Below are 23156 nucleotides of genomic sequence, written 5' to 3' on the forward strand. Positions count from 1 at the left end.
AGTTTATTCCTTACCATTCGTGTATTATTTTGTATCCTAGTCTGATTCATTGTTTGATCTAAGTTATATTTTCATATGTTGCTTGTCTGTTCATCTTGTACTGACAGTCTGCACAGTTAACTGAATTATGACATAACCCCCCCATAACTGTTATACTATTACGTCTCCTTAGCTCTGTACAAAGCAGGTTACGAAGGCGACTTTATTCGAGTGTTCAAAACCCCCAACGCCACCGACAGAGTCAGAGACATCCGACAGAAAAGACAAGCAGAAACTAAACTAAAAGTACCTTCAAAGCCGAGAACACGCTTCTTTGCGCGAAGGGCTGTGGGTGTGTGGAACGAGCTACCCACAAATGTCATTGAAGCCGATATACCCCGGCTTCTTTCAAGAAACGTCTGAGTTGCATTTCCTGGAAGTAGAGGTGGTTATGGATAACTCTGGGGAATTCCTTAAAACCTACAGGAATCACGCGGGGAAATAAGTCACCCGCAGGTAGAATTCCAGTCAGTACAACATAATAACCTTGTCACGTGTAACAGAACCGCTGTTCGCATTTTTCGCCCGTGACTGTGTAAAGTCTGCCCGAGAGAAGATAATGTTTAACTCAAGCGACCAACAGAAGGAAGGCATCGGGGAACAGCTCCCATTCTACAATGTGCTGTTTGGGACAGATCACATTTCAACAGGTACTAAAAGGCTATAACACTCCGAAGTGAAAGAGTGTACCACTGATATAAGTGTGTTTTTACACACACACTCACACCTATAGTATACGTTTACTGCTTGTGGAGATGTCCCATTGACTTCCAATGACTCCTGTTAACTCTCATTCTTGATGTGGCTTGGCTGCCAGTAACATACTGACCGAAGGATCTAGTCTAGCCATGTAGAAGAGCTTTTTATTGGCCTGCGTGTCCACAGCGGGTTTGTTGGCTTAATACAAAACGCCCTTGCTTCTGATTGGAAACAAAACTAGTCTGTCTTCATGGGTATGTTTTTCCACTTACAGTATAGTACAGTGCATCAACGTCAGGCGCGCTCTTGACACAGGGAGATCGGAGATGCTGTCACCCCTCTTGTTGCCCTTGAAGGAGACAGCAGTCGAAACACACTTCACACCCCGCGCAAAGTGACCTAGTTACACCGGAGGGGACAGGTTTTTTTTTTCCCAGCCAGATATTAAATGACATCGTCAGTGGCACCTGTCAATTAAGCCATTGAGTACTGGGGGAATTAAGTGCTTGTCAGGTGTTTGATAACTCCGACAACCAAACACTCCTTTGTATAATCGTTTCAAAGTTTGACTGTACAATCGGGAATACTTAAGTTAAAATACATACATGTATGCATGTATATATACAACATGCATTTCTTTTAAATTTCCTCCATTCATTGGAAGTTTCATTTCACACCTCTTTACACCTATTCTGACTTCACACCTCTTGATTGGCCTCTCTTTCTGTCCCCTGCTCCCGCCTCTCACTCCTCCTCTCTCCCAGCCTTTGTCCTCCCGCGACATTACCTTTGCTTACTGCCCTGTCTTCCTCACACCTGAAGAAGGCTCCACGGCCGAAACGTTGTGTTTTCTTTCTTCTTATTATCATCATGGAATAAACCTATTACTTGTTCCATATATACAACATTTCTTTTTTATCTATAAATAACCTGACTTGGACAGACACATTCTATAAATAGCCCTGGAGAGGCCGTTTGCAGACCTGCGGGGATTTAGCCTGTTTACAGACTAGTGGGCGGGGAGGAAACGACGTTTTCAGCCGACTCAATATCCCCTCTGTGTCTGCGAGGCTAAAAATAGCCGGGCGTCCCGCGGGGAATTCTCCCTGCTGCCCTCCGTGACTAACGGCTCTGCAGTAACACACAGACCGCCTGTAACTCCGCGCAGCTCGGCGCTTTACTGCAGGGCTAACTGTGACGCGCGCTGCCACGCAGCTCTGCGTAAGTAGCACCTTGTTAAGAAAACAGCGGCGGCCGGAGTTCGACTCAGGGTTCGGAAATTGGGGCGTTTTTACCCTCGCAAAAGCACACCATTCGCATTGGCGACATAATATATACATGGTATAGGCTTAAAATCGGAAAATGGCCCCCGAAATCCAAGTTTAGCTGATAACCTTCTACAGCAAGTCGATGTGGAGTTTGACCAGGGACCCGAGACCTTAGAATTCAGCGTGCACAACAGTTTAATTTGTGATTCCAATTAATGGGAAAAACATACATCCTCTTGAATGAAAAAGGCTGTTGGCAATTTCCCTTGCTAGGAAGTAAGCAGAAATGTCTGGCTATTTTGGAAAAATAACAATTCACTCCCGCAACGGAGTTAATATGTAGGGTCTGGTGTTAAGCGGACCCTTGCCGATATTGCACTGAGATCCCAAGACCAGACCGTGAGCCCGCAGCCATATCTTCCCGAATCTCGGTGCAGCGGGGAGTCTGGTGCATAGATGGGCCGGGCTGGACTGGACCGGGCCTTTACACTACGCTGGGCTCGGTTCCTCTGCTGCACGACTGCACTGGACTGGACTGGACTGGGCCTATACACTGCACTGGGCTCAGTTCCTCTGGTGTACAGCTGGGCTGGACTGGGCTGGACTGCACTGGGCTGGACTGCACTGGGCTCGGTTCCTCAGGTGCACAGCTGGGCTGGTCTGGACTGGGCCTTTAGCTAAGGGGTTTGAACGGCGCTGGGCTCGGTTCCTCTGGTGCACAGCAGGGCAGCCGGACTTTGTGTCATGTCTTCATGAAAGGAGACAAAAGTCTGTTGGTTCTGTAGTTTGACTGGGGATACGACTGCATTGAATTTTTCTAGTTACACAATTATTTTGAAATGCAGTAAAAAAATAATTGGCATACACTGTATAATAAAACTTTTATTTATAAGCAAGAATACAATAATGGATGGTATAAAACTCGCATCCATATCAAATATAATAGAAGTAAATGAAACATGTAACTCACTTCTTCGGTCTTGGAGCTGCTGAATACATGATTTCCAAATGAGGTTTGGATGGTAAAACCAGTAATAATGGAGAATCTTTTTTTTTATTTCTGACTTTTTCAATTGTTTTTTTTTTTTTCATCTGCAAGGTGAGGAGGTCTGTCTAGTAACACACAGTGAAAGGTTTGCATGCTGTTCAACCCAGAGACGCGCCCGGGCAGAGATCGGAACGCGGGCGCGCGCGCGACCGCAGGAAGTGGCTGGACAAGGGGCGGCTCGTGCTCGCGGTTGCGGGTCCGCCCATGGCCGGCCGGCGCGGTTCACTTGAACCTGGGGCAGCCGGCCCACAGCTGGAGCGCCACTTTGGCTGCCTTTGCTCAGAGCTGCTTGGATCTGCACACCAAGCGGTGCGAGGGTTGCGTCACGCCCCGAACACACAGCTGTCTGTGCTTTCAGCGTAGAAAGGGAAACTGTCCATAGCCTTACGTCAGGGAACAGCGGAATGAGTGCAGGCTTTGTGCTCGCTTTCTAAGCCCTATAGACGTCCTTCTGAGGAATCGCATTCACGCCATGTCTGTGGAAATGGTCAGTGCGTTACATCTTTCTCAGACAGGTTTCCTGCTTCATTAGGAAACTGTTTAAAACGTGTCAATACCCATAGGGTTCTTCATAAAAAAAACAGTGAAATCTATGTAGTTCAGTTAAAAGCCATGACGGCTTTTTTAGCTCGTTTTTAAGCCCTAAAGTGCCATATGCTACTTGCACTATTTTTAATGCAACGATATAAAAGCGCACTGCAATACATACATTCAGGTAGTCCATTTCAGCAGCATTAAAGCAACAGGTTATAATGAGTTAACACCTTCTACACTCACTGCTCAAAAAGCTCCGGGTTTTTTGTTACCTCTTCGGACTTCATGATCCTTGAAGATTTTAAAAATTCAAAGACACTAGAAGTACTGTTAAAAGAGGAATCGATCTGCCGCACGGTAGTGACGTCTGCGCCAAAATCTGTCAATTGTTTCCGAGTAAAATGCGGAATTGTTCTCACCCTGTCTGAAGTCTAAGGTCCCGGTCAGGACAGCTTAGTCACAAATACTGTGTTTGTATGAGAAAACACGAGTTCCTCTCCTGAAGAAATGGCGAAATACGCAACAAACACGTACTGTATTTCACACGTGTGTGAAAAAGGTTAGCCGGTTTAGGGGACAGACTTGTCCCGGACTGAATTTCTATCCGAAGTGTCGCGCCGGAGCGCAAACCGACACGATGGTCCACCTCTTTGGAAACTATTTCGTGTTATTCCTGCGCCCAGTTGTCTTTGTCTTCCTCGTTAATTGTGCTTTAATTGGGTCTAATTCTCCTGTCGTTTATATTGGTCCGTGGTTTTACTCCACGTTTTTGTCGCTTTTTAACGCGAGGTCGGCAAAACACTTAAGACATTACAGCTAAAGTGCTCTTAGTTAGGGTTCTTGTTAGAATAATATCCTCTTCGCTGAAATTAGGGATGAGAATGATTAAAAGCACGAACCCAAAATGAGTTTATGCGAGAACTGAACGGCGACACAGAGAAGCCCTAAAGCAGTTCTTTATATTGCGGACTCATTGTGAATTATATTGCAGACTAGAAATTCTCAGTACATGGGGCTACAAAGGATGCCCTTTAAACCGAATCTGGTGTTTCTTAGGTAAATACTGTACATGACCTAATGAAGGCGCCCCCCGCCCTCTCTCTCTCTCTCACACACACACGTGTCCTGCTCTCCGTCTGCCCCCCGCCTCCCTCTCTCCACTATACCCTCCTCCCTCGGTCCTTCGCTCAGACCGGCATACAGCTCTGGACTCCACGCGTCTCGGCTCCGCGCGGAGAAAGCTGATCTCAAAACACAGGTAGGATGATGCCCACATTAAAAAAAAAAAACCGCGATGACGTGTCTCTACTGTACGAGCGTCATTATTATTATTATTATGCAAAGGAACAGGTAACGGGTTTATTCCAGGCTGAAAGGAAAAGAAAGGAAACACAACTTTTCGGCTGTGGAGCCTTCTTCAGGTGTTAAAGTGTCATTATTATTATTGTTGTTGTGGTGGTGGTGGTACAGTGTGATGAGAGGTTGCTGGGTTACTGTAAGACGTGTGTAACGCGCGCGCTAGTGTTACCACGCCGGCTCGTTCAGTTTGCCCTAACAAGTCCGACCTGTGCTCTAGTCACAGCAGTGTGGAGGGGTAATGTCCCCCTGACACTGGAGTGGCAGTAAATATGTCTATATTGTAATCCGGAGACTTCTAGAGCAATCTGGACAGCGTTCCCTCTTCATGGCTGAGGAAGGGGAACTTGATTTTTTTTTTCCACTGTCTCCACTAAAAGTAGAAGGATAATCGATAGAGTTTCAAATCTGACTTTGCGAAGGCTGTTCATGGTTTTACCTGGAAGTATGTGGTTTTCTGTTTTCTTCTCCAATTCATTCTCTGCCAAAGTGAAATTGGCATAGCCAAGCCGCGGGAAGAAGCTTGGAATTGTTCTCATCCTGTCTGAAGTCTAAGGTCCCGGTCAGGACAGCCTAGCGACAAATACTGTGTTTGTATGAGAAAACACGAGTTCCTCTCCTGAAGAAACGGCGAAATACGCAACACACGCGTATTTCACACGCGTGTGAGAAAGTTAGCCGGCTTAGCGGACAGACTTTCCCCGGGCTGAATCTCGATCCGGAGTGTTTAAGCTCCTCCCCAGTAGGACAGCGCTTTTGGGGAGCTCGGAGAGTCTGGAAACTCCGAGTCCTCCGGAACGACAATCGGCGAAGCGGAGCAAGAAATCGCGTTCCTTCAGAAGGCAGCCGACACACACACACGTGTATATGATCTGCTGTCCAAACTGCCATCCAATTCAACGTGTCACCGAATGCAAAAATAAAATTACAAAAAATCTGTAAATACGGCGGATATAATTGCGCGCCGACTGCTTTAAATACTGTTTCCCTCCCTCAAAACATAACGACTACCCGGACATCCTGTGGAGTTCTGTCTGTCCCTGGTAGGACTAATTGCAGCGCAATTGTTAACATCTCTGCCTCGCATTAGCTTATGGCTGGCAGTCATGTTGGACGGATTACAGCACGTCTGGCAGTAGCAGAGGTCGGGCCGTGATTTACTCTGCGAAACGCTGAAGAATTTACCCACGCTATAACGGGAAGTTCGGGCGATCACCTCACCACCGCTCCAGACCCCAAAGGAAATTAGTCAGCGCAGATGACGCAACGCGCCGCAAGAATATTTATAACGATGTACGAGGCTGGCTGCGGTACAGCCCATTGACCAGAATGCGGTCACAGGCTGAACCGTACGGAGTTGGCCAGCTTTGCCTTTTTTATAACCTTAAATGGAAGTCTGGGCCACGTCACCGTGTCGGGCAGGTTGAAGTCAAGGCGCCGCACATAAACTTTGAACCCACTGGTGCGCGCACCCTCTCACCCGCGCCCACTAAAACAGCTGGTCGAATATGAAAAAATAATAAAGGAGAAAGGAGATATGGCACAAAATGAGTAGAAATGTTTCTAAAAGTCGTGTTGCAGAATCTTTCTATCTTTAGCACCTATTTCTTCTTCTCATTCGTTGGCAGGGTCTGTGCCTCCGGATAGCAACCGTTTTTTTAAAGACGCCGATGGTCCACCTCTTTGGTGTTTTTCTTGCGCCCGTTTTTTCTTTGTCGTCCTCGTTAATCGTGCTTTGAGTGGGTCTAATAGCTAAACCCCCCTGTAGTTTATGCTGGTCCATGTTGTGTTGTACTCCACGTTTCTGGCGTTTTTTTAACCGGAGGTCGGTGGCGGTTAGTCCGAACCTGTAGCTCACTGTCCTGATCTCTGGGCCAGACGGGGAAGTCGAGGGGGTGCGTGTTTTTTCCTGTACATATTGCAATTGTCTTCCTTCAGCTTCGGCTCCAACATCCCAGCACGCCGACTGACGACGCGTCTCTGCCTTGCAGCTGCTTATTTTTTTAATGGGTGACAGGGTGTTGTCTGTAGTTTGTAGTTAATTCGTTCCAGAGGTACAGAGACTCTCATGCGCTGTAAATGTCACGAAACGGTGACCCCTAATTGGGGGAACTGCTATAAAGTGGGCTTTGAAGTGACTAATTGCCACTAAGCAATTATAAAGTAAACCAGGACCACGTTATGTATACCCCGACCACAAGTACGCCTACAGAGCATAATATCCCACTTTATTACAGTCTGTCGATATACCCATCGAACAAACCGATTCACCTGACACAATTCCAGTAACTACCTGACACAGAACACGGAACACGACTTATCCATCAGGGGCTATTACTCGCTGATCATACAAGAACCCCACAGACCCCAGTCAGCAAAACCAAGGTATCAAATCAGACAGCACCGCTCTTTGGAAAAAAAAAAAGCTCGGCTCGGTGATCAGGTGTGTCCCACATATTTTACAACTGGAACGATACGGAGAAGATTAGCATGGCCCCTCGCAGAGAAGTCAAGCTGTGTAGTCTCAGGCATCTTCTCCAGTCCTGGCTGTCCCAAACTCCTCCTAATACTCCTCCCCTGCTTCCTGTCCTGTTTACCTCCGTGTCCAGTTTTGGGTAGAGGGGCGGGGGGAATTGTGCCTTTGAGACCTCGGGCGTGGGCAGCGTGAACTGTTCGGGCCTCATTGACCAAAGAGCCCTAGAGGGTGTAATAGGGTGTAATTCCAGAGACCACCACCCAATCGTTCAATTCAATTCAATTCAAGGTGCTTTATTAGCATGACCGATGGGTACAATCAGTGTTGCCAAAGCAAATAAAAATAATAAAATTAGGGAGACTGGCCATTCAACACAAACCCCTGGAACCTGCTGTCGCCCTCCCGTCTGCCATCAGCCTCATTGAACAAGTCCGTTTCTGTGGACGATCTGCGGAAATACCTTCGATTTCGCTGATGGTGCTGTTACGTTTTAGTTCCGGGGACTGAGGACATGCTGACCCAATAGAAGACGCGAAAGACCCACTTCGATTTACTGAATTGGAATTTATCTTAACATTTCACCCTTTTATCGGATTTCTAAAAATATTCGTTCAACCCCCCCACCCCACCCAACTGAAAATCCATTCGCGTCGAATAGAACAGGCGAACACGGAGCTCAGCGCTTCGTGTCCGCTGCTCCGCCCCAGCTCGTGAAGGGTGCTGTAGGACTTCCAGGGGTTTTGAGAGTCCCCGAGGCGGCTGTGAATGGAATCGCGTGCCTGAGGTCAAAGGCCACTGTCCCCGTTACTACCCGTCACCGAGAGGCGCGTTTTATCTCGGGCTGTTCAGATAATTGAGACTGCGGTACCGGGACAGATATAGGCGAGTAAGCCCGGACGGGTCCAAAAGCTCCCATGTGCCTTTCGTCACAGGACTGCCTTCGCACAGTACATATCTTTTGGAGAGCTGGGGGTGTTGATAAATTAATTCTTTTAGTTAAATAAACAGACGTATCCAAACGAATACTGTAAAGAGACGCGCACAGAAGCTTGCGCGCGAGAGCCGGTGGAATGCAGACGGTGAGAGCGCAGGTGAGTCACGATGACGGGCAGAATTCCCACATTATGGTAATCAAGTCGTAGGGAAATTGCTGAGGTGGTGGTGACGGCTCGTGTATGCAAACTGTACACGATCATCGATATCCTGCTCGAGGTAATTTAACAGGGCCGGTTATTAATGACGGGGGGGGTGTCATTCAAATTGCTTTTTATTTATTTCGTCACTGCAGCCTAGAACTGGAATGGAGCCGAATAGTTAATCGATGCACGAACATCAATTCACAAAGCCACTTCTTGATAGCGGTAACTTCCTCTTGCGTAGAATCAAAACGCAGTTTGTAATTCGGGGGTTTCTGGACACTCCACTCAAAGTGCTTTACAGGTAATGGGGACTCCCCTCCACCACCCCCAGTGTGCAGCCCCACCTGGATGATGCGACAGCAGCCATAGTGCGCCAGTACCCTCACCACACACCAGCTAACAGTGGGGAGGAGAGCAGAGAGATGTAGAAAATAACAGCCAGTTTTCCTTACACTGCAGTAATTAAGTCTCTCTACATTTCGGCTTTGGCTATCTCAACCGAATTCGGATACGGAAACAGTGCCTTCTTAGAGCTACGCAGTATTGCAAAGGAAAGGCGAGGAGGTCGTACACTCGGGCACAACTATTTGATACTACAATTCAGTGTGGCACCAGGATGCTCAGTGTCTCCAAGCATTAATTTGAACTTCTGTTAACTACTAAAACAGTAACATCTAAGAACCACCATATTACACCATGTAATATTTTATGATTCAGAACAAGTTTACAAGCACTTGACGTCTAGTGTTAGTGTTTATTGCGAATCCGATCATCCAAGAAGCGGCTGGATGAAGGCTATCGGATCAGTTAGCGGGTGAAAGTGGCTGAAAGGCCTCCTCACGCCTGTGACTGGTCATCTGTTGTTCCAGACAGCACACGAGATTAACGTCACGCCCCTTCTAAACCTCTCTCGGGCTTCGTGCGCGCGCAAGTCGCAGTACCTGTCGGAGCGGACAAAGGAGGTGACAAGGCAGCACAGCCGATGACAAAAGTCGCTTTCGGAACAGGCCATCGGAATGGATATTTCTTCCCTCTAAACAACCCGGGGCATTCGAATTGAAAAACAAAAACACCCTCCCGGCTCAGCGCCGGCTGCCGTTTCTCCTGCCGTGTGTGTCGGAGCAGATAGCGCTGGGACTGGCGGTGGCGACGGAGAGATAGGGGCCGAGGAGAGGAGAGAGAGAGAGAAAAAACTGAACTGATGTTTGCTTATGAAACTTTTTCTTGTTTGTTTTGCCCGTTCTGGTGCACTGGCAGTCGTGCCCCCTGAGAGATGACACTTTGTGACCTTAACCTTGTTATGAAAACGGAGCTGTTTTTCATCCGAATGTGAAAATGAAGCGACAGTGTTCGTCTGTAACGTGCTCGCTGGTTCTGAACGTGTGTGAACCCCGAGGCCAGCTGTCCGAAAACTGTCGAGCTGTTCCCCGCAGTAGTTAAACGCGCTAGTCCATCTGACCACAGACCCCACGGTGAAGGAGGTCTGGCCGTTTTGCTGTAATAGTCCATTTAGGCAACAATAAATTCTTCTAACGTTCAAAATCAGCGCTCGATGTAACGAGGTGTAACGAAAGAGTTAAAAGCTAGGGGGTTCTGGTTGATTTATAGATCAACCTTGAGCGCTTTTTGTGTCCTTTGAACTTCATTTCTTATCCCGCACGCTGCCAACATGGTTCTGTTTCTTGGGTACTACATCTTACTGCCCTGCTTTTAAAAATAAACCAGAATAGTTTATACGTAAATAGTGTGTTGTGAATCCCGGGGGGAGAATAGGTCAGAAGCAGCAATGACTGGCAATGAAATTATTATCATCAGTGCCACCTTAAACATAAAGCAGTTCGGGCCCCAGTTTAACTTAAAGATTGAAAACTACTGTCAGTTAGATATGCAAATACCAGCACTTGTCGGTTTAGGGGAAAAAAAACGTATGAAGAACATCGGAGCTGCTTCTCCAGCTCTTGAAGCTGGTGAATGGCACTTGAGTTTAATCCCGTCTTTGGTTGCGGATCCTGGTTTCCAGGTCTCTGCTCTGCAACGCTGCTGAGGTCCAGAATTCTGGCATTCCTCAGCCATTCATCCATTCATCAGGGGTGTCAGCTCAAGCCAGTGTGTTGCAGGTGACCATGGACAGCAGTGCTCCTTCTCCAGAGACTGAGACTGTTGCCATTAGGGTCAATGAAGTCACTCATTAACTCAGTTCAGTCATCCAGCACCCCAGAAGACTCACATTGCACTGAAGGTCCATGAGGGAGGAGGACAATCACAGCAGGTCTAGGATTGACAGATTTCAGGAGCAAGCGAGTCCAGTGGAAAAGACAGGCCTGTCAGAGTCTTACAGCTTTCCAACTCTTTAAATCTTAAAAGCTGGAGGGGGGCAACTTAACTTTGTACAGTTAAGCAGCTTGTATCAGATCAGTTCTGAGTGCCACACCCTATTTTTTGAACTCCAGACAATTTTTTGCCCCAACCAGCAACAGATAGTGCATGTTTGTTTACAAACGGTTATTTACAGGCCAGAGACGCACAGCAGTAAAGACACACGCGGATTTGCACGTGTTTCAAAATAAATACACATGAGCACACTGCGCTCGCTGTAGGACAGGCGGTCAGCACTGTAAGTGCCACACTGTCTTCAGGGAGAAACACACAACTCTGCTCTGAGGTGCCCCCCATGCACTCACCACTCTTTGTGTAGAGAAGCATCTTTTAATTTCAGTGCTTCCTAACACAAAATGAAGCCTCTCTTCTAGGAGGGGTGAGGAGTTGGGGTCGGAGCAGGAAGAAGCACTCCTCATCCCGTGTCCAGCAGGCATGTGCTGTGCCTGCAGGGATGTGTACGTGTGCATCAGGCCGTGCCTGTACTGGAATAGGATCCTCCCTGGCTTTTACTGTAAACAAATCCTGTGTTTTCAGATCAAATACAAGGAAGCATTTTCCATGGTGGCTGTGTATGTGAATGGGGAGGAGGTCTGCCTTCCTTGGCAGAGCCCCATAACTAAAAAGAAAGGCACATGTGCAATCAAACTCATGCTAAGAGGAACTGGGGTTATATAACTGCAGCCCTTTTAAGACCCATAACTCTGCAGCATGAAGGGCAGGTTTGCTCACAGCTGACGAACGTTGGCTCACACACAGAGCTGGAATCCCTCATTAACTGGCTTCAAATCCGGGCTCTGCAACAGAGCAGGCCATGGTAAACAGGACTGTGCACTGCAAAGGATTCCTGCTTCTTAAATGTGGCTTCTCTTTCCACGAGAAGACTGCTCTCAAAGCACTGAGATAAGTCTGGTCTTATACACTTCCTTTAAACTGCGTGATATGGGCTTGAATTTCCACTAAAAATGGAGCAGAGGTAAAATAGTTTAGGATATATATTCAAGGTTTAAACGTTTGGTTGTTTTGATGGGGGCACCACAAGTTTTTAGACAAATGGCCGACCACCATTGTAATCATGTTAAAAAAAACTTTGCAAAAGAAGCTTTAAAGGCATACCCATGTCAACAATACACAAAAAACCTTCTGTGTGTTGCAAGCCAGTGGTGTCCAGTGCTGGTCCTGGAAAGCCAGGGACCTCAGGTTTGACAGACACTTCAATGGTCAGTGAGCACTGACCCAGGCAACCTGGTCACTGTTCCTAATGAAGCAGCTGACCGGGCAGCCCACTTACTCGCCCAGAGCTCAGGAGGAAGGACAATGAGCGTCTCTGAGACCATGGCTGGAAACCCTGTGGAAAGAGAAGCCGTCATCACTGACACAGCAGGAAGAAGGAGGGGGTGGTGATGATGCACAGAAGATGATGACGAGGCAAAGGAGGAAGAAGATGAGGAGGCAGGGAAGCTTGCACACTAATTAACTGAAAACAAAGGCCCATGCATGACCCAGCAAGGCCACGTCTGCTACTGCACTCTCCAGAGGAGCCATGTCTCGGGGGACAGACCGAGTGCCCTGGGTTTATTCTGGGGCTCGGTGGACTGAAGCAGGCTGGGAAGATGGCGTGTGCTGTCTGGCTAGCAGCAGAGGAGGTGTGGGGCACGGGGGCGTGAGGAGTTGCCAAGCAACGTCGTCATGGTGACTGACTCTGCCACTGACTCTCTGGAGGCCCCAGAGAGACCAGGAGCCAGACCGCAATGCTTGGGTACAACCCAAACAAAACATGGTGCCGAGCCTGTGCTCTCAGCTCCTCGCACACATGTAAGCATTTAGTCTTCCTTTAGGGAGACTGGAAGCCTTAGTATTATTTTGGACATGGCAAAGTCCGTTTGGAAGTAGCGTTAACTCCCTCACGGATTTCTCAAGTGCCGTCAGCTGTTACGGCTCACAGGGCTCTATGTGATTTTGGGGGAACGTACCTCAGCTCTGATAACAGTGTGGGATGGTGCGCTAGTAGATATAGAAGACTACATTGATTTTGATTCACAAGCTAGTTGAAAATTTGAGACAGAAATGGCGTTCTTAGTGTCTACAGTACAGTCGGTTGTGACAGAGTGTGTGTGCGCTGGTGAATTCAGGGTGAGTGTGAGAGGAGAGGGAGAGGAGAGGGACAGCAGTGGCTCTAAAAGTGTCCACAGTCCAGTCATGTGTGAGCAGTTTGCTGGGCAGTTGTTGATTATGAAAATTGAGGGAAAATGATACTTTTGGCTACAGGCCATTGTGCACACTGTGTTCCACGATGTTATCGCTTTTCACACTGTTCTCTAAACACAGAAGGGTCAAGTAACGCATACACATTCCGAAAAACTAGAACAATGACTGAACAAAACCTGAACAGTTTATAATTTTGTTCAAAAAATGCAGCGTTAACTAAACAGAAGTTTTAAAGATGAGCAAGGAGGAAAGTTTCATGCTGGGGGAACGCTGGGTTTCATGCTGCTTTTCCACGTCTCCAAAAGCGTATCGAAGACTTGTTTTCAACTTAAAGTTATAAATTACAAAAACCAAACCACCGAGAGGTGGTTTGTGTCTGTACATAACGCGGGCCGGACTTTGATCAAGCCAGACTGTAGCAGTTCCTTATCTCCTGGGAAGCTCATTTGTATAATGTGTCACTCAGCACGCCGTGTCCTCTCGGATGGCGTCTCAAAATAAAAAAAAACACATCACCTGCCGTTCTTCCTCCAGGAGATAAACACGCTGGCTCTGCCGGGGCGTGCCCACACACAAAAGCTGCGTGCGGGACGGACACGACTCTCACAACCACAATGCGATGCGCTCCCTGCCTCCCAGACTCACTTCACGGTTTAAGAACGCAGGCGGCGGAGCACTTGACTGAAGCTGGACACCTGAGACACAATACCACCGGGAGCGACGGTTTAACTGGGCTTCCCCTGCACCGTTTTACATTTTACATTTATTTTTTATTTTTTTTTCCATCACCCGTGCCTGGAATAAAAACCAACGCACACCACCGGCAATGTGGTTATTTCTCTGCTCCTGACAGGGAATTTTAGAGGGTTTATGCTTTGTTTGTGCTTGCCCTTTCAGGAATTTTTGTCTCGGCCCTGAAGGGGGACGGTGTGCGTTTTCCCTAACACTTGGGTTTGGAATTTAAAAGCGGGGCTACGAGCTGAACTGCAGAGAGAGAGACTGCCTCGCTCCACCGGCGTGACGGCCAATCCGACAGGCAGAGCAGCACGCCGCACGCGGACGCGCGTTGCTGACGCACCGGCCGCAGGTAAGAGCAAATTTATTTCACTACGTCCACTCGCTAAATAAAAACGCTTACACGTTTGTGGCTTGAGCTGCGCATTTAGTCGTGCAGTTTATTTATTCAAGTGCGCGCATGCCAGCAGCTGTTGGACCGCTGAGCAAAGTACCTGACACCGATTGCTTCAGGAATGACACAGCTGCTGTGTGAGTACAAATGCAATTCGCTTTGGATAAAAGAGACAACCAGGCTGAATGCCGATGGGAGCTTTTAACCGTATGTTTAGTACCGGACAGCAAGCGCGGATTCAAATACTTCCCTGCACACAGCGATCTGGCCACATTTGTTAGCGCACTGCAAGCGGGACCGGTTCGACTGTTAATTTCCTACTTTCTTGAGAGCCTCGGTAACTTCACCTTCTAAATCCAAAAAGCTGTGGGGTCGTGTTCTGTCGATGACTGGCGTAAAAAACGACCCGACCCTCGATGGAAACACGGTGGAATACTAAGAACTCTTGTTCCGCTTTCCAAATGAATGTATCAAATCGACATTTTGACGTGTTCTTATCTCTTTGTCGAGAAGTCCGCTTGCTCGGTGGGTTTAACGACGACTGTGACAGCTAGCTCTATAACACCCGCTCCGACATCTTTCCGATTGCTGCCTGCTTCGTGGCAGGAGCCATAGAGATACAAAACGCACACCACTTCTTTTAATCGAACACGCTTCCTCTAAGTTTCCTCTAACTCGGGGTCCGGGGTCCTTGCTTGGCTGCCTCGACACAGTTTTACATAACTGGTATTTCCAGAAAGCCTCTTGGGCTGAGAGTACTGTAAATGAGCCCCCCCTTTTTTCCTTCCGCCGGTGCAACACTCGAAGCTTTCTACTCGAATCCTCCAGTGGATACCAATTTAAACGCCTTGTAATGGTCGCTTAAAAGCGCCTTGACATTTGTCTCGCCATTAAAATCCGCAGCGGAGAGTCATTGTAGCTCCCAGAAACGAACGCCGTGAGGAAGTCGGTGTCCTGACATTCAGTGGAATTCTACAAGCCTCCCATACGCATTTGCATGCAGGACCGGTCTGTGACTCGCCGGATCGCTGCTCCAGATCAACAGCGGACGTGCCCTCCTACAATAAACCCGATTTATATCGTAATGAGTATACCTTATTTGCGCTGCGCAACGTATTCTTTTATCCTTCCTTTTTTTCCTTTTGCTGCTTGTCTAAAAATTGTGGCGTCTTTTATTGGTAAAAAATCTGCTGACAAGATACTAGTCACGTTTGCTCCAATACTCTCCGTGCAGGTCCCGGTTTTCCCGCCACTTTATCCCCTAATCTCCGGTTCTAATTGGTGCATGTAACTGGTCGGCATGCTTGTTCAGACTTGAGTTCCAAGAAGGCTGATTATGTCCAGCAGCCCATGCATATAGAATGTAATGCCCTCTCCTTAACTTCCTTGTTTCTGTCTAAACAGCTCTTAGTAGCTGACCAGTTTGTGACAGGCCGAGATACATTCGGGAATGGACAATGTATCAGATTCTTCTGTCAAGAAGAGGGGGGAGTTTTCTCCTGGCTGAGTTCAGGTGGACACTTTCTGGCTGGGTCACTGTGAGAAAGAGGGCAGCTCTGACAAACATGACTGTTGCTTCAACACCACTTACCAACCCTTTCGCCTTTTTCAGCGCTGAGCGCAAATTTTTACATTCGCCCTTCGACAGAAAATGAGAATCGAATCAACCTGCGATTCAGCAATCGGGTGGAGCAAAAACCTGAGAAGATAGAAAACTCCCCGCAGGACTAGGCCTGGGGACCAGTGCCCCAAGCGAGCAGACGGGCAGTGTTTTCTTTAATCTGGCACTGAACCCCGCCGCCGCCGCCGCCCTCGGAAAACAAACAGCTGAAGAGGGTGTACAAAGGAAAACTCTCGAAAGGCTGTTTTTGCGAACGCTTTCATCATTTCCCAACGGCTGCTGCCACAATTGTACATTCCTGCTGTGATGGGCCTGCCTTCGCGTTTTTCGAAAAAATGTTTTAAAAAGCCAACTTGTTTTGACGCCACCTAGTGTTTGACGTATGCAACAGCAGGCGCCGTTTTCTTTGTCGCCTTGGCAATAATCCAGCGACCCTTCAGCCGAAAGAAAAAGGCATGCAATTATTAAATCGGACGTTTGTCACTGGGGGAAAAAAAAAAACCCTTTTAGAAGCGTTTACTAAAAGGTCATCAAAACAGGGGGAAAACAGAGATCCCCTGCTTTCTACGTTCATCAGTGCAAATCCTGGGGACAGCGAGTATCTCCTGGAATCGGAACACTAGGATGGAAATTGCAATCCCTCCCCTCCAAGGTTAAGAACGGCATGTCCAAAATGGCCTTCACGCCAGAAGCACAGGTGCGAGTCAGGATGACTTGGGGAGAAACCGCGAGCTGGGTTCAGGGAGTTCAGCTGGAGGAGTTGAACGTCTGCGAGGAACGAGAAGTGAAACAAAAAGGCCGAATTCCAGCTGAACCCAGCACAGAGGGCAGCGTCGCCAAAAATGCGACAAAACCGGAATGTGGAACGCTGTGTCTCTGAACGCCGATCCTGCCGTTGGAGAAACATCCGAGCGGCTCGGCTCGGCAAAAGCACGCGAGGAGGGCTGCACGTTTGCTGGGCTGCACGACGTGGCTGCGCTCCTGCGTTCTGCAGGGTGTCTGTGTGCCGCGGCAATTCCGCACACAGCGCTGGGCCCGGATCCGCGCCTTCAGGGGGAAAAAATAGGCCAAGCTGCATAAAGGTGTTTCCTGCAAGGGAGGAAGAAGAGTGGGGGAGGCGATCGCCTAACTATTGTTCCATTTGCAGAAGAGGAGGCGTCCAGTACTGGAATTCATGTATCGAATAGAAAGCGAAGACAAACAAGGAATGCAGGGGAACAGGCAGAAGAAAGCTGTTGTTGCTGTACAGTTTGTACAGAACACATACTGCAAATAGGGCTGATACAGATATAAAATCTGATCCCCATCTGGAAAAGAACGTCAGGATGTGCTGTTGTAGCTGTGAGGGTTCTGTTCCGAACGTCCAGGCCAGCATATTGCAGATCTTAAGAGAAGAGAGAATGCCACCATGTCACTTTTCATGTTAGTTATTTATTTGAATGAATCGTTTGGATAAAAAGTCCTACTGCTTGTGGTTTTGGGGTCGCAATCGTATCCCGGCTGAACAGCAGCTGGAAGATCTGATTTTGACCAGTGATCCTGGTCCAGTCCCAGAACCTCTGGGAGTCCGGCCCTCTCAGCGGGAGCGGAGGTGGGGTGCAACCGTGAAGATCCCTTTGCTCTCCGCAGATCCCCCTGTGGACTTGGATCGGGGCGGTCGGGGAATGTGACCGGGCCTCCACAGGGGATTTCCGAATGCGGAAATGTGTGGAGCGATCTAGAGAGCGCTGTTCTTGATGACCTCTGCCCTTCTCCACCTCCTCCTCCTGGAATGTGTGGACAAGGCGCCTCGGTCCGCCTGGTTAATGTTCGCAGGGGCCTGTGCTGTATTAACTGTGCTCTTGCTGCCGGTACACTCTGTGTCTGAATGGAGAAGCCTGCTCCCCGGCCCGTGTGGTCACCCCAGCCCCGAGAGTCCGACCGACTCTCCTTCTCTAACCCCCCTGCGTGCCAGCAGCTCTCCTTTCTGTAGCCCAGTAACAGACGCCAGTAAACACTTTCCGTGCTCTTTCCTCGTGCCCGGGCTGAAACCAAAAGAATGAAACCTGCACGTGTTCTCTTCGAGAGCTCTCCAAGCGGAGTCTTATTTCCACAGCTGCTAGGGCCTGTGCGTAGTGAGGCAAGGAAAACCAACGGAGTTTCCCAGATTGGTGTGCCGGTTCGAACGTAACGATCTGGATTCGGTTTGGAATCGGGTGCTGGCTTATTTTTGCGTGCGCTGCTCAAGACGATCTTTCTGACACCTGATGGTCTTTCTCCTTTTCTCCCCCCCAGTCGTCCAGCCCCTGTGAATGAGAGAGGGCCTGTCGCCGGCGGAGCCGGAGAAACGGCCCAGGACGCAGGGCGCCTGCCGCGTCGAAGGCCGTTCGCTTGCCGCGGCTGATTTCCTCGGAGCCCCGGTCGTCGAGGCTCGCGGTCATGGCCCTCGGACCCCTGCAGCTGATGCGCACCCTGCGCAACTCCCCCGCCGCCCTGCGCCGCAAGTTCGGCCGCGACCGGACTGAGAGCCTGTCGCACGGAGACCCGCTCTTCAAGGTGCACTACCTGGGCATGGAGAAGATCTACTCCCTGGACCTGGAGCAGGCCGAGGAGGCCATCGCGCGGCTGCTGGAGGGGGCGCCGGGCAAGATGGGGAAGGACCACGCGCTGGTGGTGCGCCCGCGCTACGTGGAGGTGAAGGAGATCTCCACCGGCCGGCAGCTGACCAAGACCTACCTGCAGGACATCGCCTACTGCGCCGCCGACACCACCCACCCCAACGTCTTCCTCTACATCTGCAAGCACCGGGCCCAGCAGCTGCAGTGCCGCGTCTTCTGGTGCAGCCGGGCCGAACGGGCGCGAGACATGACGGCCTGCCTGGCCAAGTCCTTCCAGAAGGCGCTGTGTGACTGGCAGGAGGCGGAGGGAGCGGCGCCATTGGCCACTGCCCAGGAGGGAGGGGCCGATGGGGCGGGGTCTCCAGCGACCCCGCCCCCTGATGGGAGGAGCTCCACGCTGCCAGCAAACTTCGGGAAAGGTGAGTGGGCATGAGGAGAGACTGAATGTGCATGGGATTGAGCAAGGAAATGGGTATCCCTAGTTCTGGAAAGGCAGGCAGGCAGGCAGAGCTGATTGAAAGTGATTTTGCTAGAATAACTCTTTCCATTAAGACCAATCAGACTACTGAATGGCCTCTTACCTGTGAGGGTTATGTTCCAAACATCCAGGGCAGCGTATTGCAGATCTGGGATGGGCAGCACCAGCCCTTAAGAGGAGGGAGAATTCCATGATGTTTTTAATGCTAATGATTGAGTTTGAATACCTGCAGAGCCTCCCATTCTCTTTATCTGTACTGGCATCATGGACCAGGGGCAAAAATTGCCTAATCTTGACAAAGCCAGGCACCAGCTCAGCCGAGCCGTCCATTCAGGAGTAAGCTTAGAGGAAGCCAGCAGAGCCTGTCCGGTCCAGTGACTGAGCTAGGGACTCGTTAACTGTCCGGCGCAGGGATTCGCTGTGCCAGGGCTGCCCACGTCGATGCCACTGAGCTGCTTTCCTTTCTGTGAAGCCAGTTCGCTGGAAGAAGAGGACCCAGGCCTCGCACACGCCCTTCAAAGCCTTCGCCAGGAAGATGGCGGCGGGAGACCGGCGCTCCTGGACGTGAGGCGAGGCCGGCACGGGCCTGGCGCCCACCGCCTCGGGGTGGCGCTGGTCGCCCGCAGCTGAGTGACCGGTGGGACTGGAGGGGGGGTGGGCGGGAGGCGCCGAGAGGGATGGACGGGGAGCCGGAAGAGCCGTGGACACCTGCACAGTTCACACACAAACGCCTCCAGTCACCTCTGCCTGACTTTGTGGGACAAGCTTTTTTTTTTTTTAAAAAAAAGAATTTTACATTTTGTTTTCTCTCCATATTGTTTTTACGCCGAGTGTTAAAGCTACAAACGCAAGTTGGTCTGTGTTTCTGGGACGGGGGAGAGGAGGATAAATAGAGGTACGGTGCCCCAAACCAAAACGGATCTCCGATCTCCTCGGGAAGATGGAGTGAGAGAGAGAGAGGGAAACTCTGGGGTCCCTTTCCGTCCTCCCCGAGAAGTCCCGTGTCCCAGACACCGCCGGAACCTCTATCGAAATGGAGTCGCTGGATCCAGTTCACTTTCCTGTCGCTTTCTTTGGGAAAGCCCCGGGGGTCTGCCGGTCTCCACACGTCCTGTTACAGCTGCTCGTTCTACAGCCGCCAGTGTGGGTGCCCCCCTCTTTTTCCTTGGGTGAGGGGGCTCGACAGTTCGCTCGCGAGCTCCTGGTGCACGTCGGGGCTTGCTGCCATTCCTCGCGCGTTTCGTCTCCACAGGCTTCCCCGCTCGTGCAATGTCTGTGGCGTGTTTTAGAGCTGCTGGGAGAGACGACTAACGCAGTTCTCCCGCTGTCGGGGCCCGATGCAGCACCGTGCTGTCCGGCCGGAGTGCGCCGCCTCATGGCGCCTTGCCCCACTGACGCGCAGTTCCCCAGAGTTTCCGTTTCGTGAATAACAAACGGCTCCGTGGGTAGCTTTTAAAAAAAAAACCCGAATCACCCGTTAATCTGCCCGTGATGTTCAGAGCCGCCCCACGGGCACCTCAAGCGCACGTTTGATGTTCGATGTTCAGGCCCCTCTCTTTCTTCACCGCTTGTCTTTCCGAAGCTACAACCGATAGACTTAGTCGAAACGTATAAGTTCGTTGAAACGGTCAATGAAGGTCACAGCCCGTCTTGAGCGCAGCCCCCATCCTCCCTCAGACAGGACCGTCTTGTAGGGAGCGAGGCAGAAGGCGGGGTACAGGGAATAGCTCTGTGGAACTGACGCATTGTCATTACCTCCTCCTCTCTGACCCCCCCAAAACCCTTGGCCCTTCGCGCATGTGTGTGGGGGAGGGCGAGGGCGCTCTGAAGTGCACAAAGTGGAATTCTCAAAAAAAAAAAAATAATAATAATTAAATCTCCCCTCCTCAAAGAATCACAGAATGTACCCTGGCAGCTTTTAAAAAACATTTATCTTTGGCTTCTTGACCAAAGCAGTTGGGCACAAGTTCAGTTATTTTCAGGACAGGCCTGTTTTTTTTTTTTTTTGTTCATGGTGGCACTCTGGAATGCAGCAGTTCTGGTATTTTTTTGTTGTTGTTGTTGTTTCTTGTCTTACCACAGTGTTTGCTGTTATGTAACCCAATACGTTCTCTCCTGTCAAGCGCCTCTGGGAAGGAGGGAGGGGGATGGGGAGGGGGCGCTGTTCTCTAGTCCAGTGACGCCTCCAGGAAACACTTCAGTAGCGTGATCTCCTCATGCGCGATGGGTTCGGGAATCGACTTGAGCCCCTCGTGATGCCCGACTCTGGGACGGGAGTTTTAGCTTCGCGCCACGAACTCGAACAGGAACTCGCGGTGTCGAATATTCGGCCACACGCGGCTGAGAGCCCGGCGGAGGCAGCCGGCCCCGGGCGCCGCAGGGAACGGAGCACGCCCAGTCAGCGGCCATCGGGACCGGCTGTGTGCCAAGGAGCCAGTCGGCGCTGTCCTGCTCCAGGGATCTCACAGGCAAATGAGACCGCTCATCGGCCGAAAGGCACCGCTAAGGAAACGCCTCATCCGGTTCGCTTCCCAAATCCAGCGGCCTGTTTGCCAGCTTCCCCCTTTCCTTAACCCCGGCCGCACCCCCAGCGCGGCGGACAGCTGGGCTCGGACCTGTGGTTGGGATTCTTGATGTCGAGAGCGGCGGAGACATTGCTTTCCACCTCGCGTTGCGGCATGGGGTGCCAAACTCTAGACCCCTCAAAATGCACCAAGCATGTTCTTATCGGGCCAAAACAAATTCAACAGCTCTCCCCTCCCACTGGATTGGGGATTCCTGAATACGTGTGTCTGTATGTGCATTTCATGCCAAGTTCTAAAGTGATCAGTTAAATCTCTTTCTGGTGTTTTGTTCAGTGTTCTGTTCTTTGGCAGGTAGATAATCGAAGTGTCATTAGTTCTGCTGTTACAAAAAAAACATCAAATGCAGTCCTGGAAACTTTTCCTGTTTGCTTCAGAGCTGATGGTAAAGCAGTGACCTCTGCTGGTCAAGATAAACACTGCGGGTTCCTTGTGTGTATTGTATATGCCCTGCTTGTTCTGTGGTTTTATCACCCAAGTGCTGCCACCTGCCGTCGGGAACGTATACTGCATATATACGCTATGTTGAAAGGTTCAGCTTGAATTTAGGGGGAATTGAAGAATTTCTTAATTCTCCAATGTCAATGTCTGGACTATGTTCAGAAAAGGCGTCTTTTAATTTATTTTGCATTTAGTATTAAAGGTATCCTTAAGTAAATGGGACGATTCCTGTTTCTTGGGAAGAAAAGTCACCTGTTATTTTTATTTTGAATAGTTTTTTTATATATATTTGAATGTATTTTATGGAATATTAAAGTCTTATGATTTTATACAGTAACTGTGTCAGTGTTTTCTTTGGCACTGCTGAGTTAACTTGATCCTGCCCAAGGAGACTGATATTACTTCCTTACACCTACAGTATATCGCGCTTTCCTGGACACTCCACTCAAAGCGCTTTACAGGTAATGGGGATCCCCTCCACTACCACCAGTGTGCAGCCCCACCTGGATGATGCGATAGCAGCCATAGTGCACCAGTACTCTCACCACACACCAGCTCTCGGTGGGGAGGAGAACAGAGTGATGAAGCCAGTTCAGAGATGGGGGGCCATGATTGGTAAAGGCCTGGGGAAAAATTGGCCAGGGCACTGAGGTAACACCCTACTTTTTTCAAGAAATGCCCCAGGATTTTAAATGACTAAAGAGAGTCAAGACCTCGGTTTTATGTCTCATCCGAAGGACGGCACCTTTTGACAGTATATTGTCTCCCTCACTTTACAGGGGCACTAGGACCCACACAGACCACAGGGTGAGCGTCCCCTGCTGGCCCAGCAGCAACCTCAGCTTTCCTAGGAGGTCTCCCATCCAGTTACTGGCCAGGCTCACACCTACTGAGCTTCAGCAGCTTGGCAGCTGTGAGTTGCAGGGTGATACAGTGGCAGGCTACGACATACACACTGAAAGACAGACTCTGCACGGGGTTTCTGTGAAGGTGCTGTCTGATCGGCCATTTCGATCTGATCAGTGTTGACTCCCCTGAAAGGCAGGCACCTTGTCTGGGCGGGTCGGAGTTGTGCTTCAGCCTCCATTTGATCACCTTCACCGAAGATCCCAGAGTGGGGAGGCAACAGGGGAGAGAAGTGCAGTAGAAAGCACTATCAGCTGGG

General features: G+C 49.8%; 1 protein-coding gene across 4 annotated transcripts; it reads left to right on the top strand.

The window, feature by feature from the left end:
- Positions 1-4764: 4764 nt before the first annotated feature.
- Positions 4765-22324, top strand: LOC107076618 (low density lipoprotein receptor adapter protein 1-A). Of its 4 annotated transcripts, XM_015340801.2 has the most exons (4): positions 4765-4846; positions 14041-14230; positions 18168-18909; positions 19441-22324. In XM_015340801.2, exons 3-4 carry the CDS (start codon positions 18312-18314, stop codon positions 19596-19598), a joined length of 756 nt encoding a protein of 251 aa, XP_015196287.2. In that variant the 5' UTR covers positions 4765-4846; positions 14041-14230; positions 18168-18311; the 3' UTR covers positions 19599-22324. The 4 variants fall into 4 exon arrangements, with proteins under 4 accessions (XP_015196287.2, XP_015196286.2, XP_015196290.2 ...); XM_015340800.2 differs by lacking the exon at positions 4765-4846 and having other exon boundaries at positions 13678-14230; XM_015340804.2 differs by lacking the exon at positions 4765-4846 and having other exon boundaries at positions 13678-14230; positions 19445-22324.
- Positions 22325-23156: the final 832 nt, after the last annotated feature.

This window comes from Lepisosteus oculatus, chromosome 3, assembly GCF_040954835.1.
Source record: "Lepisosteus oculatus isolate fLepOcu1 chromosome 3, fLepOcu1.hap2, whole genome shotgun sequence".
Taxonomy (NCBI): Eukaryota; Metazoa; Chordata; class Actinopteri; order Semionotiformes; family Lepisosteidae; genus Lepisosteus; species Lepisosteus oculatus.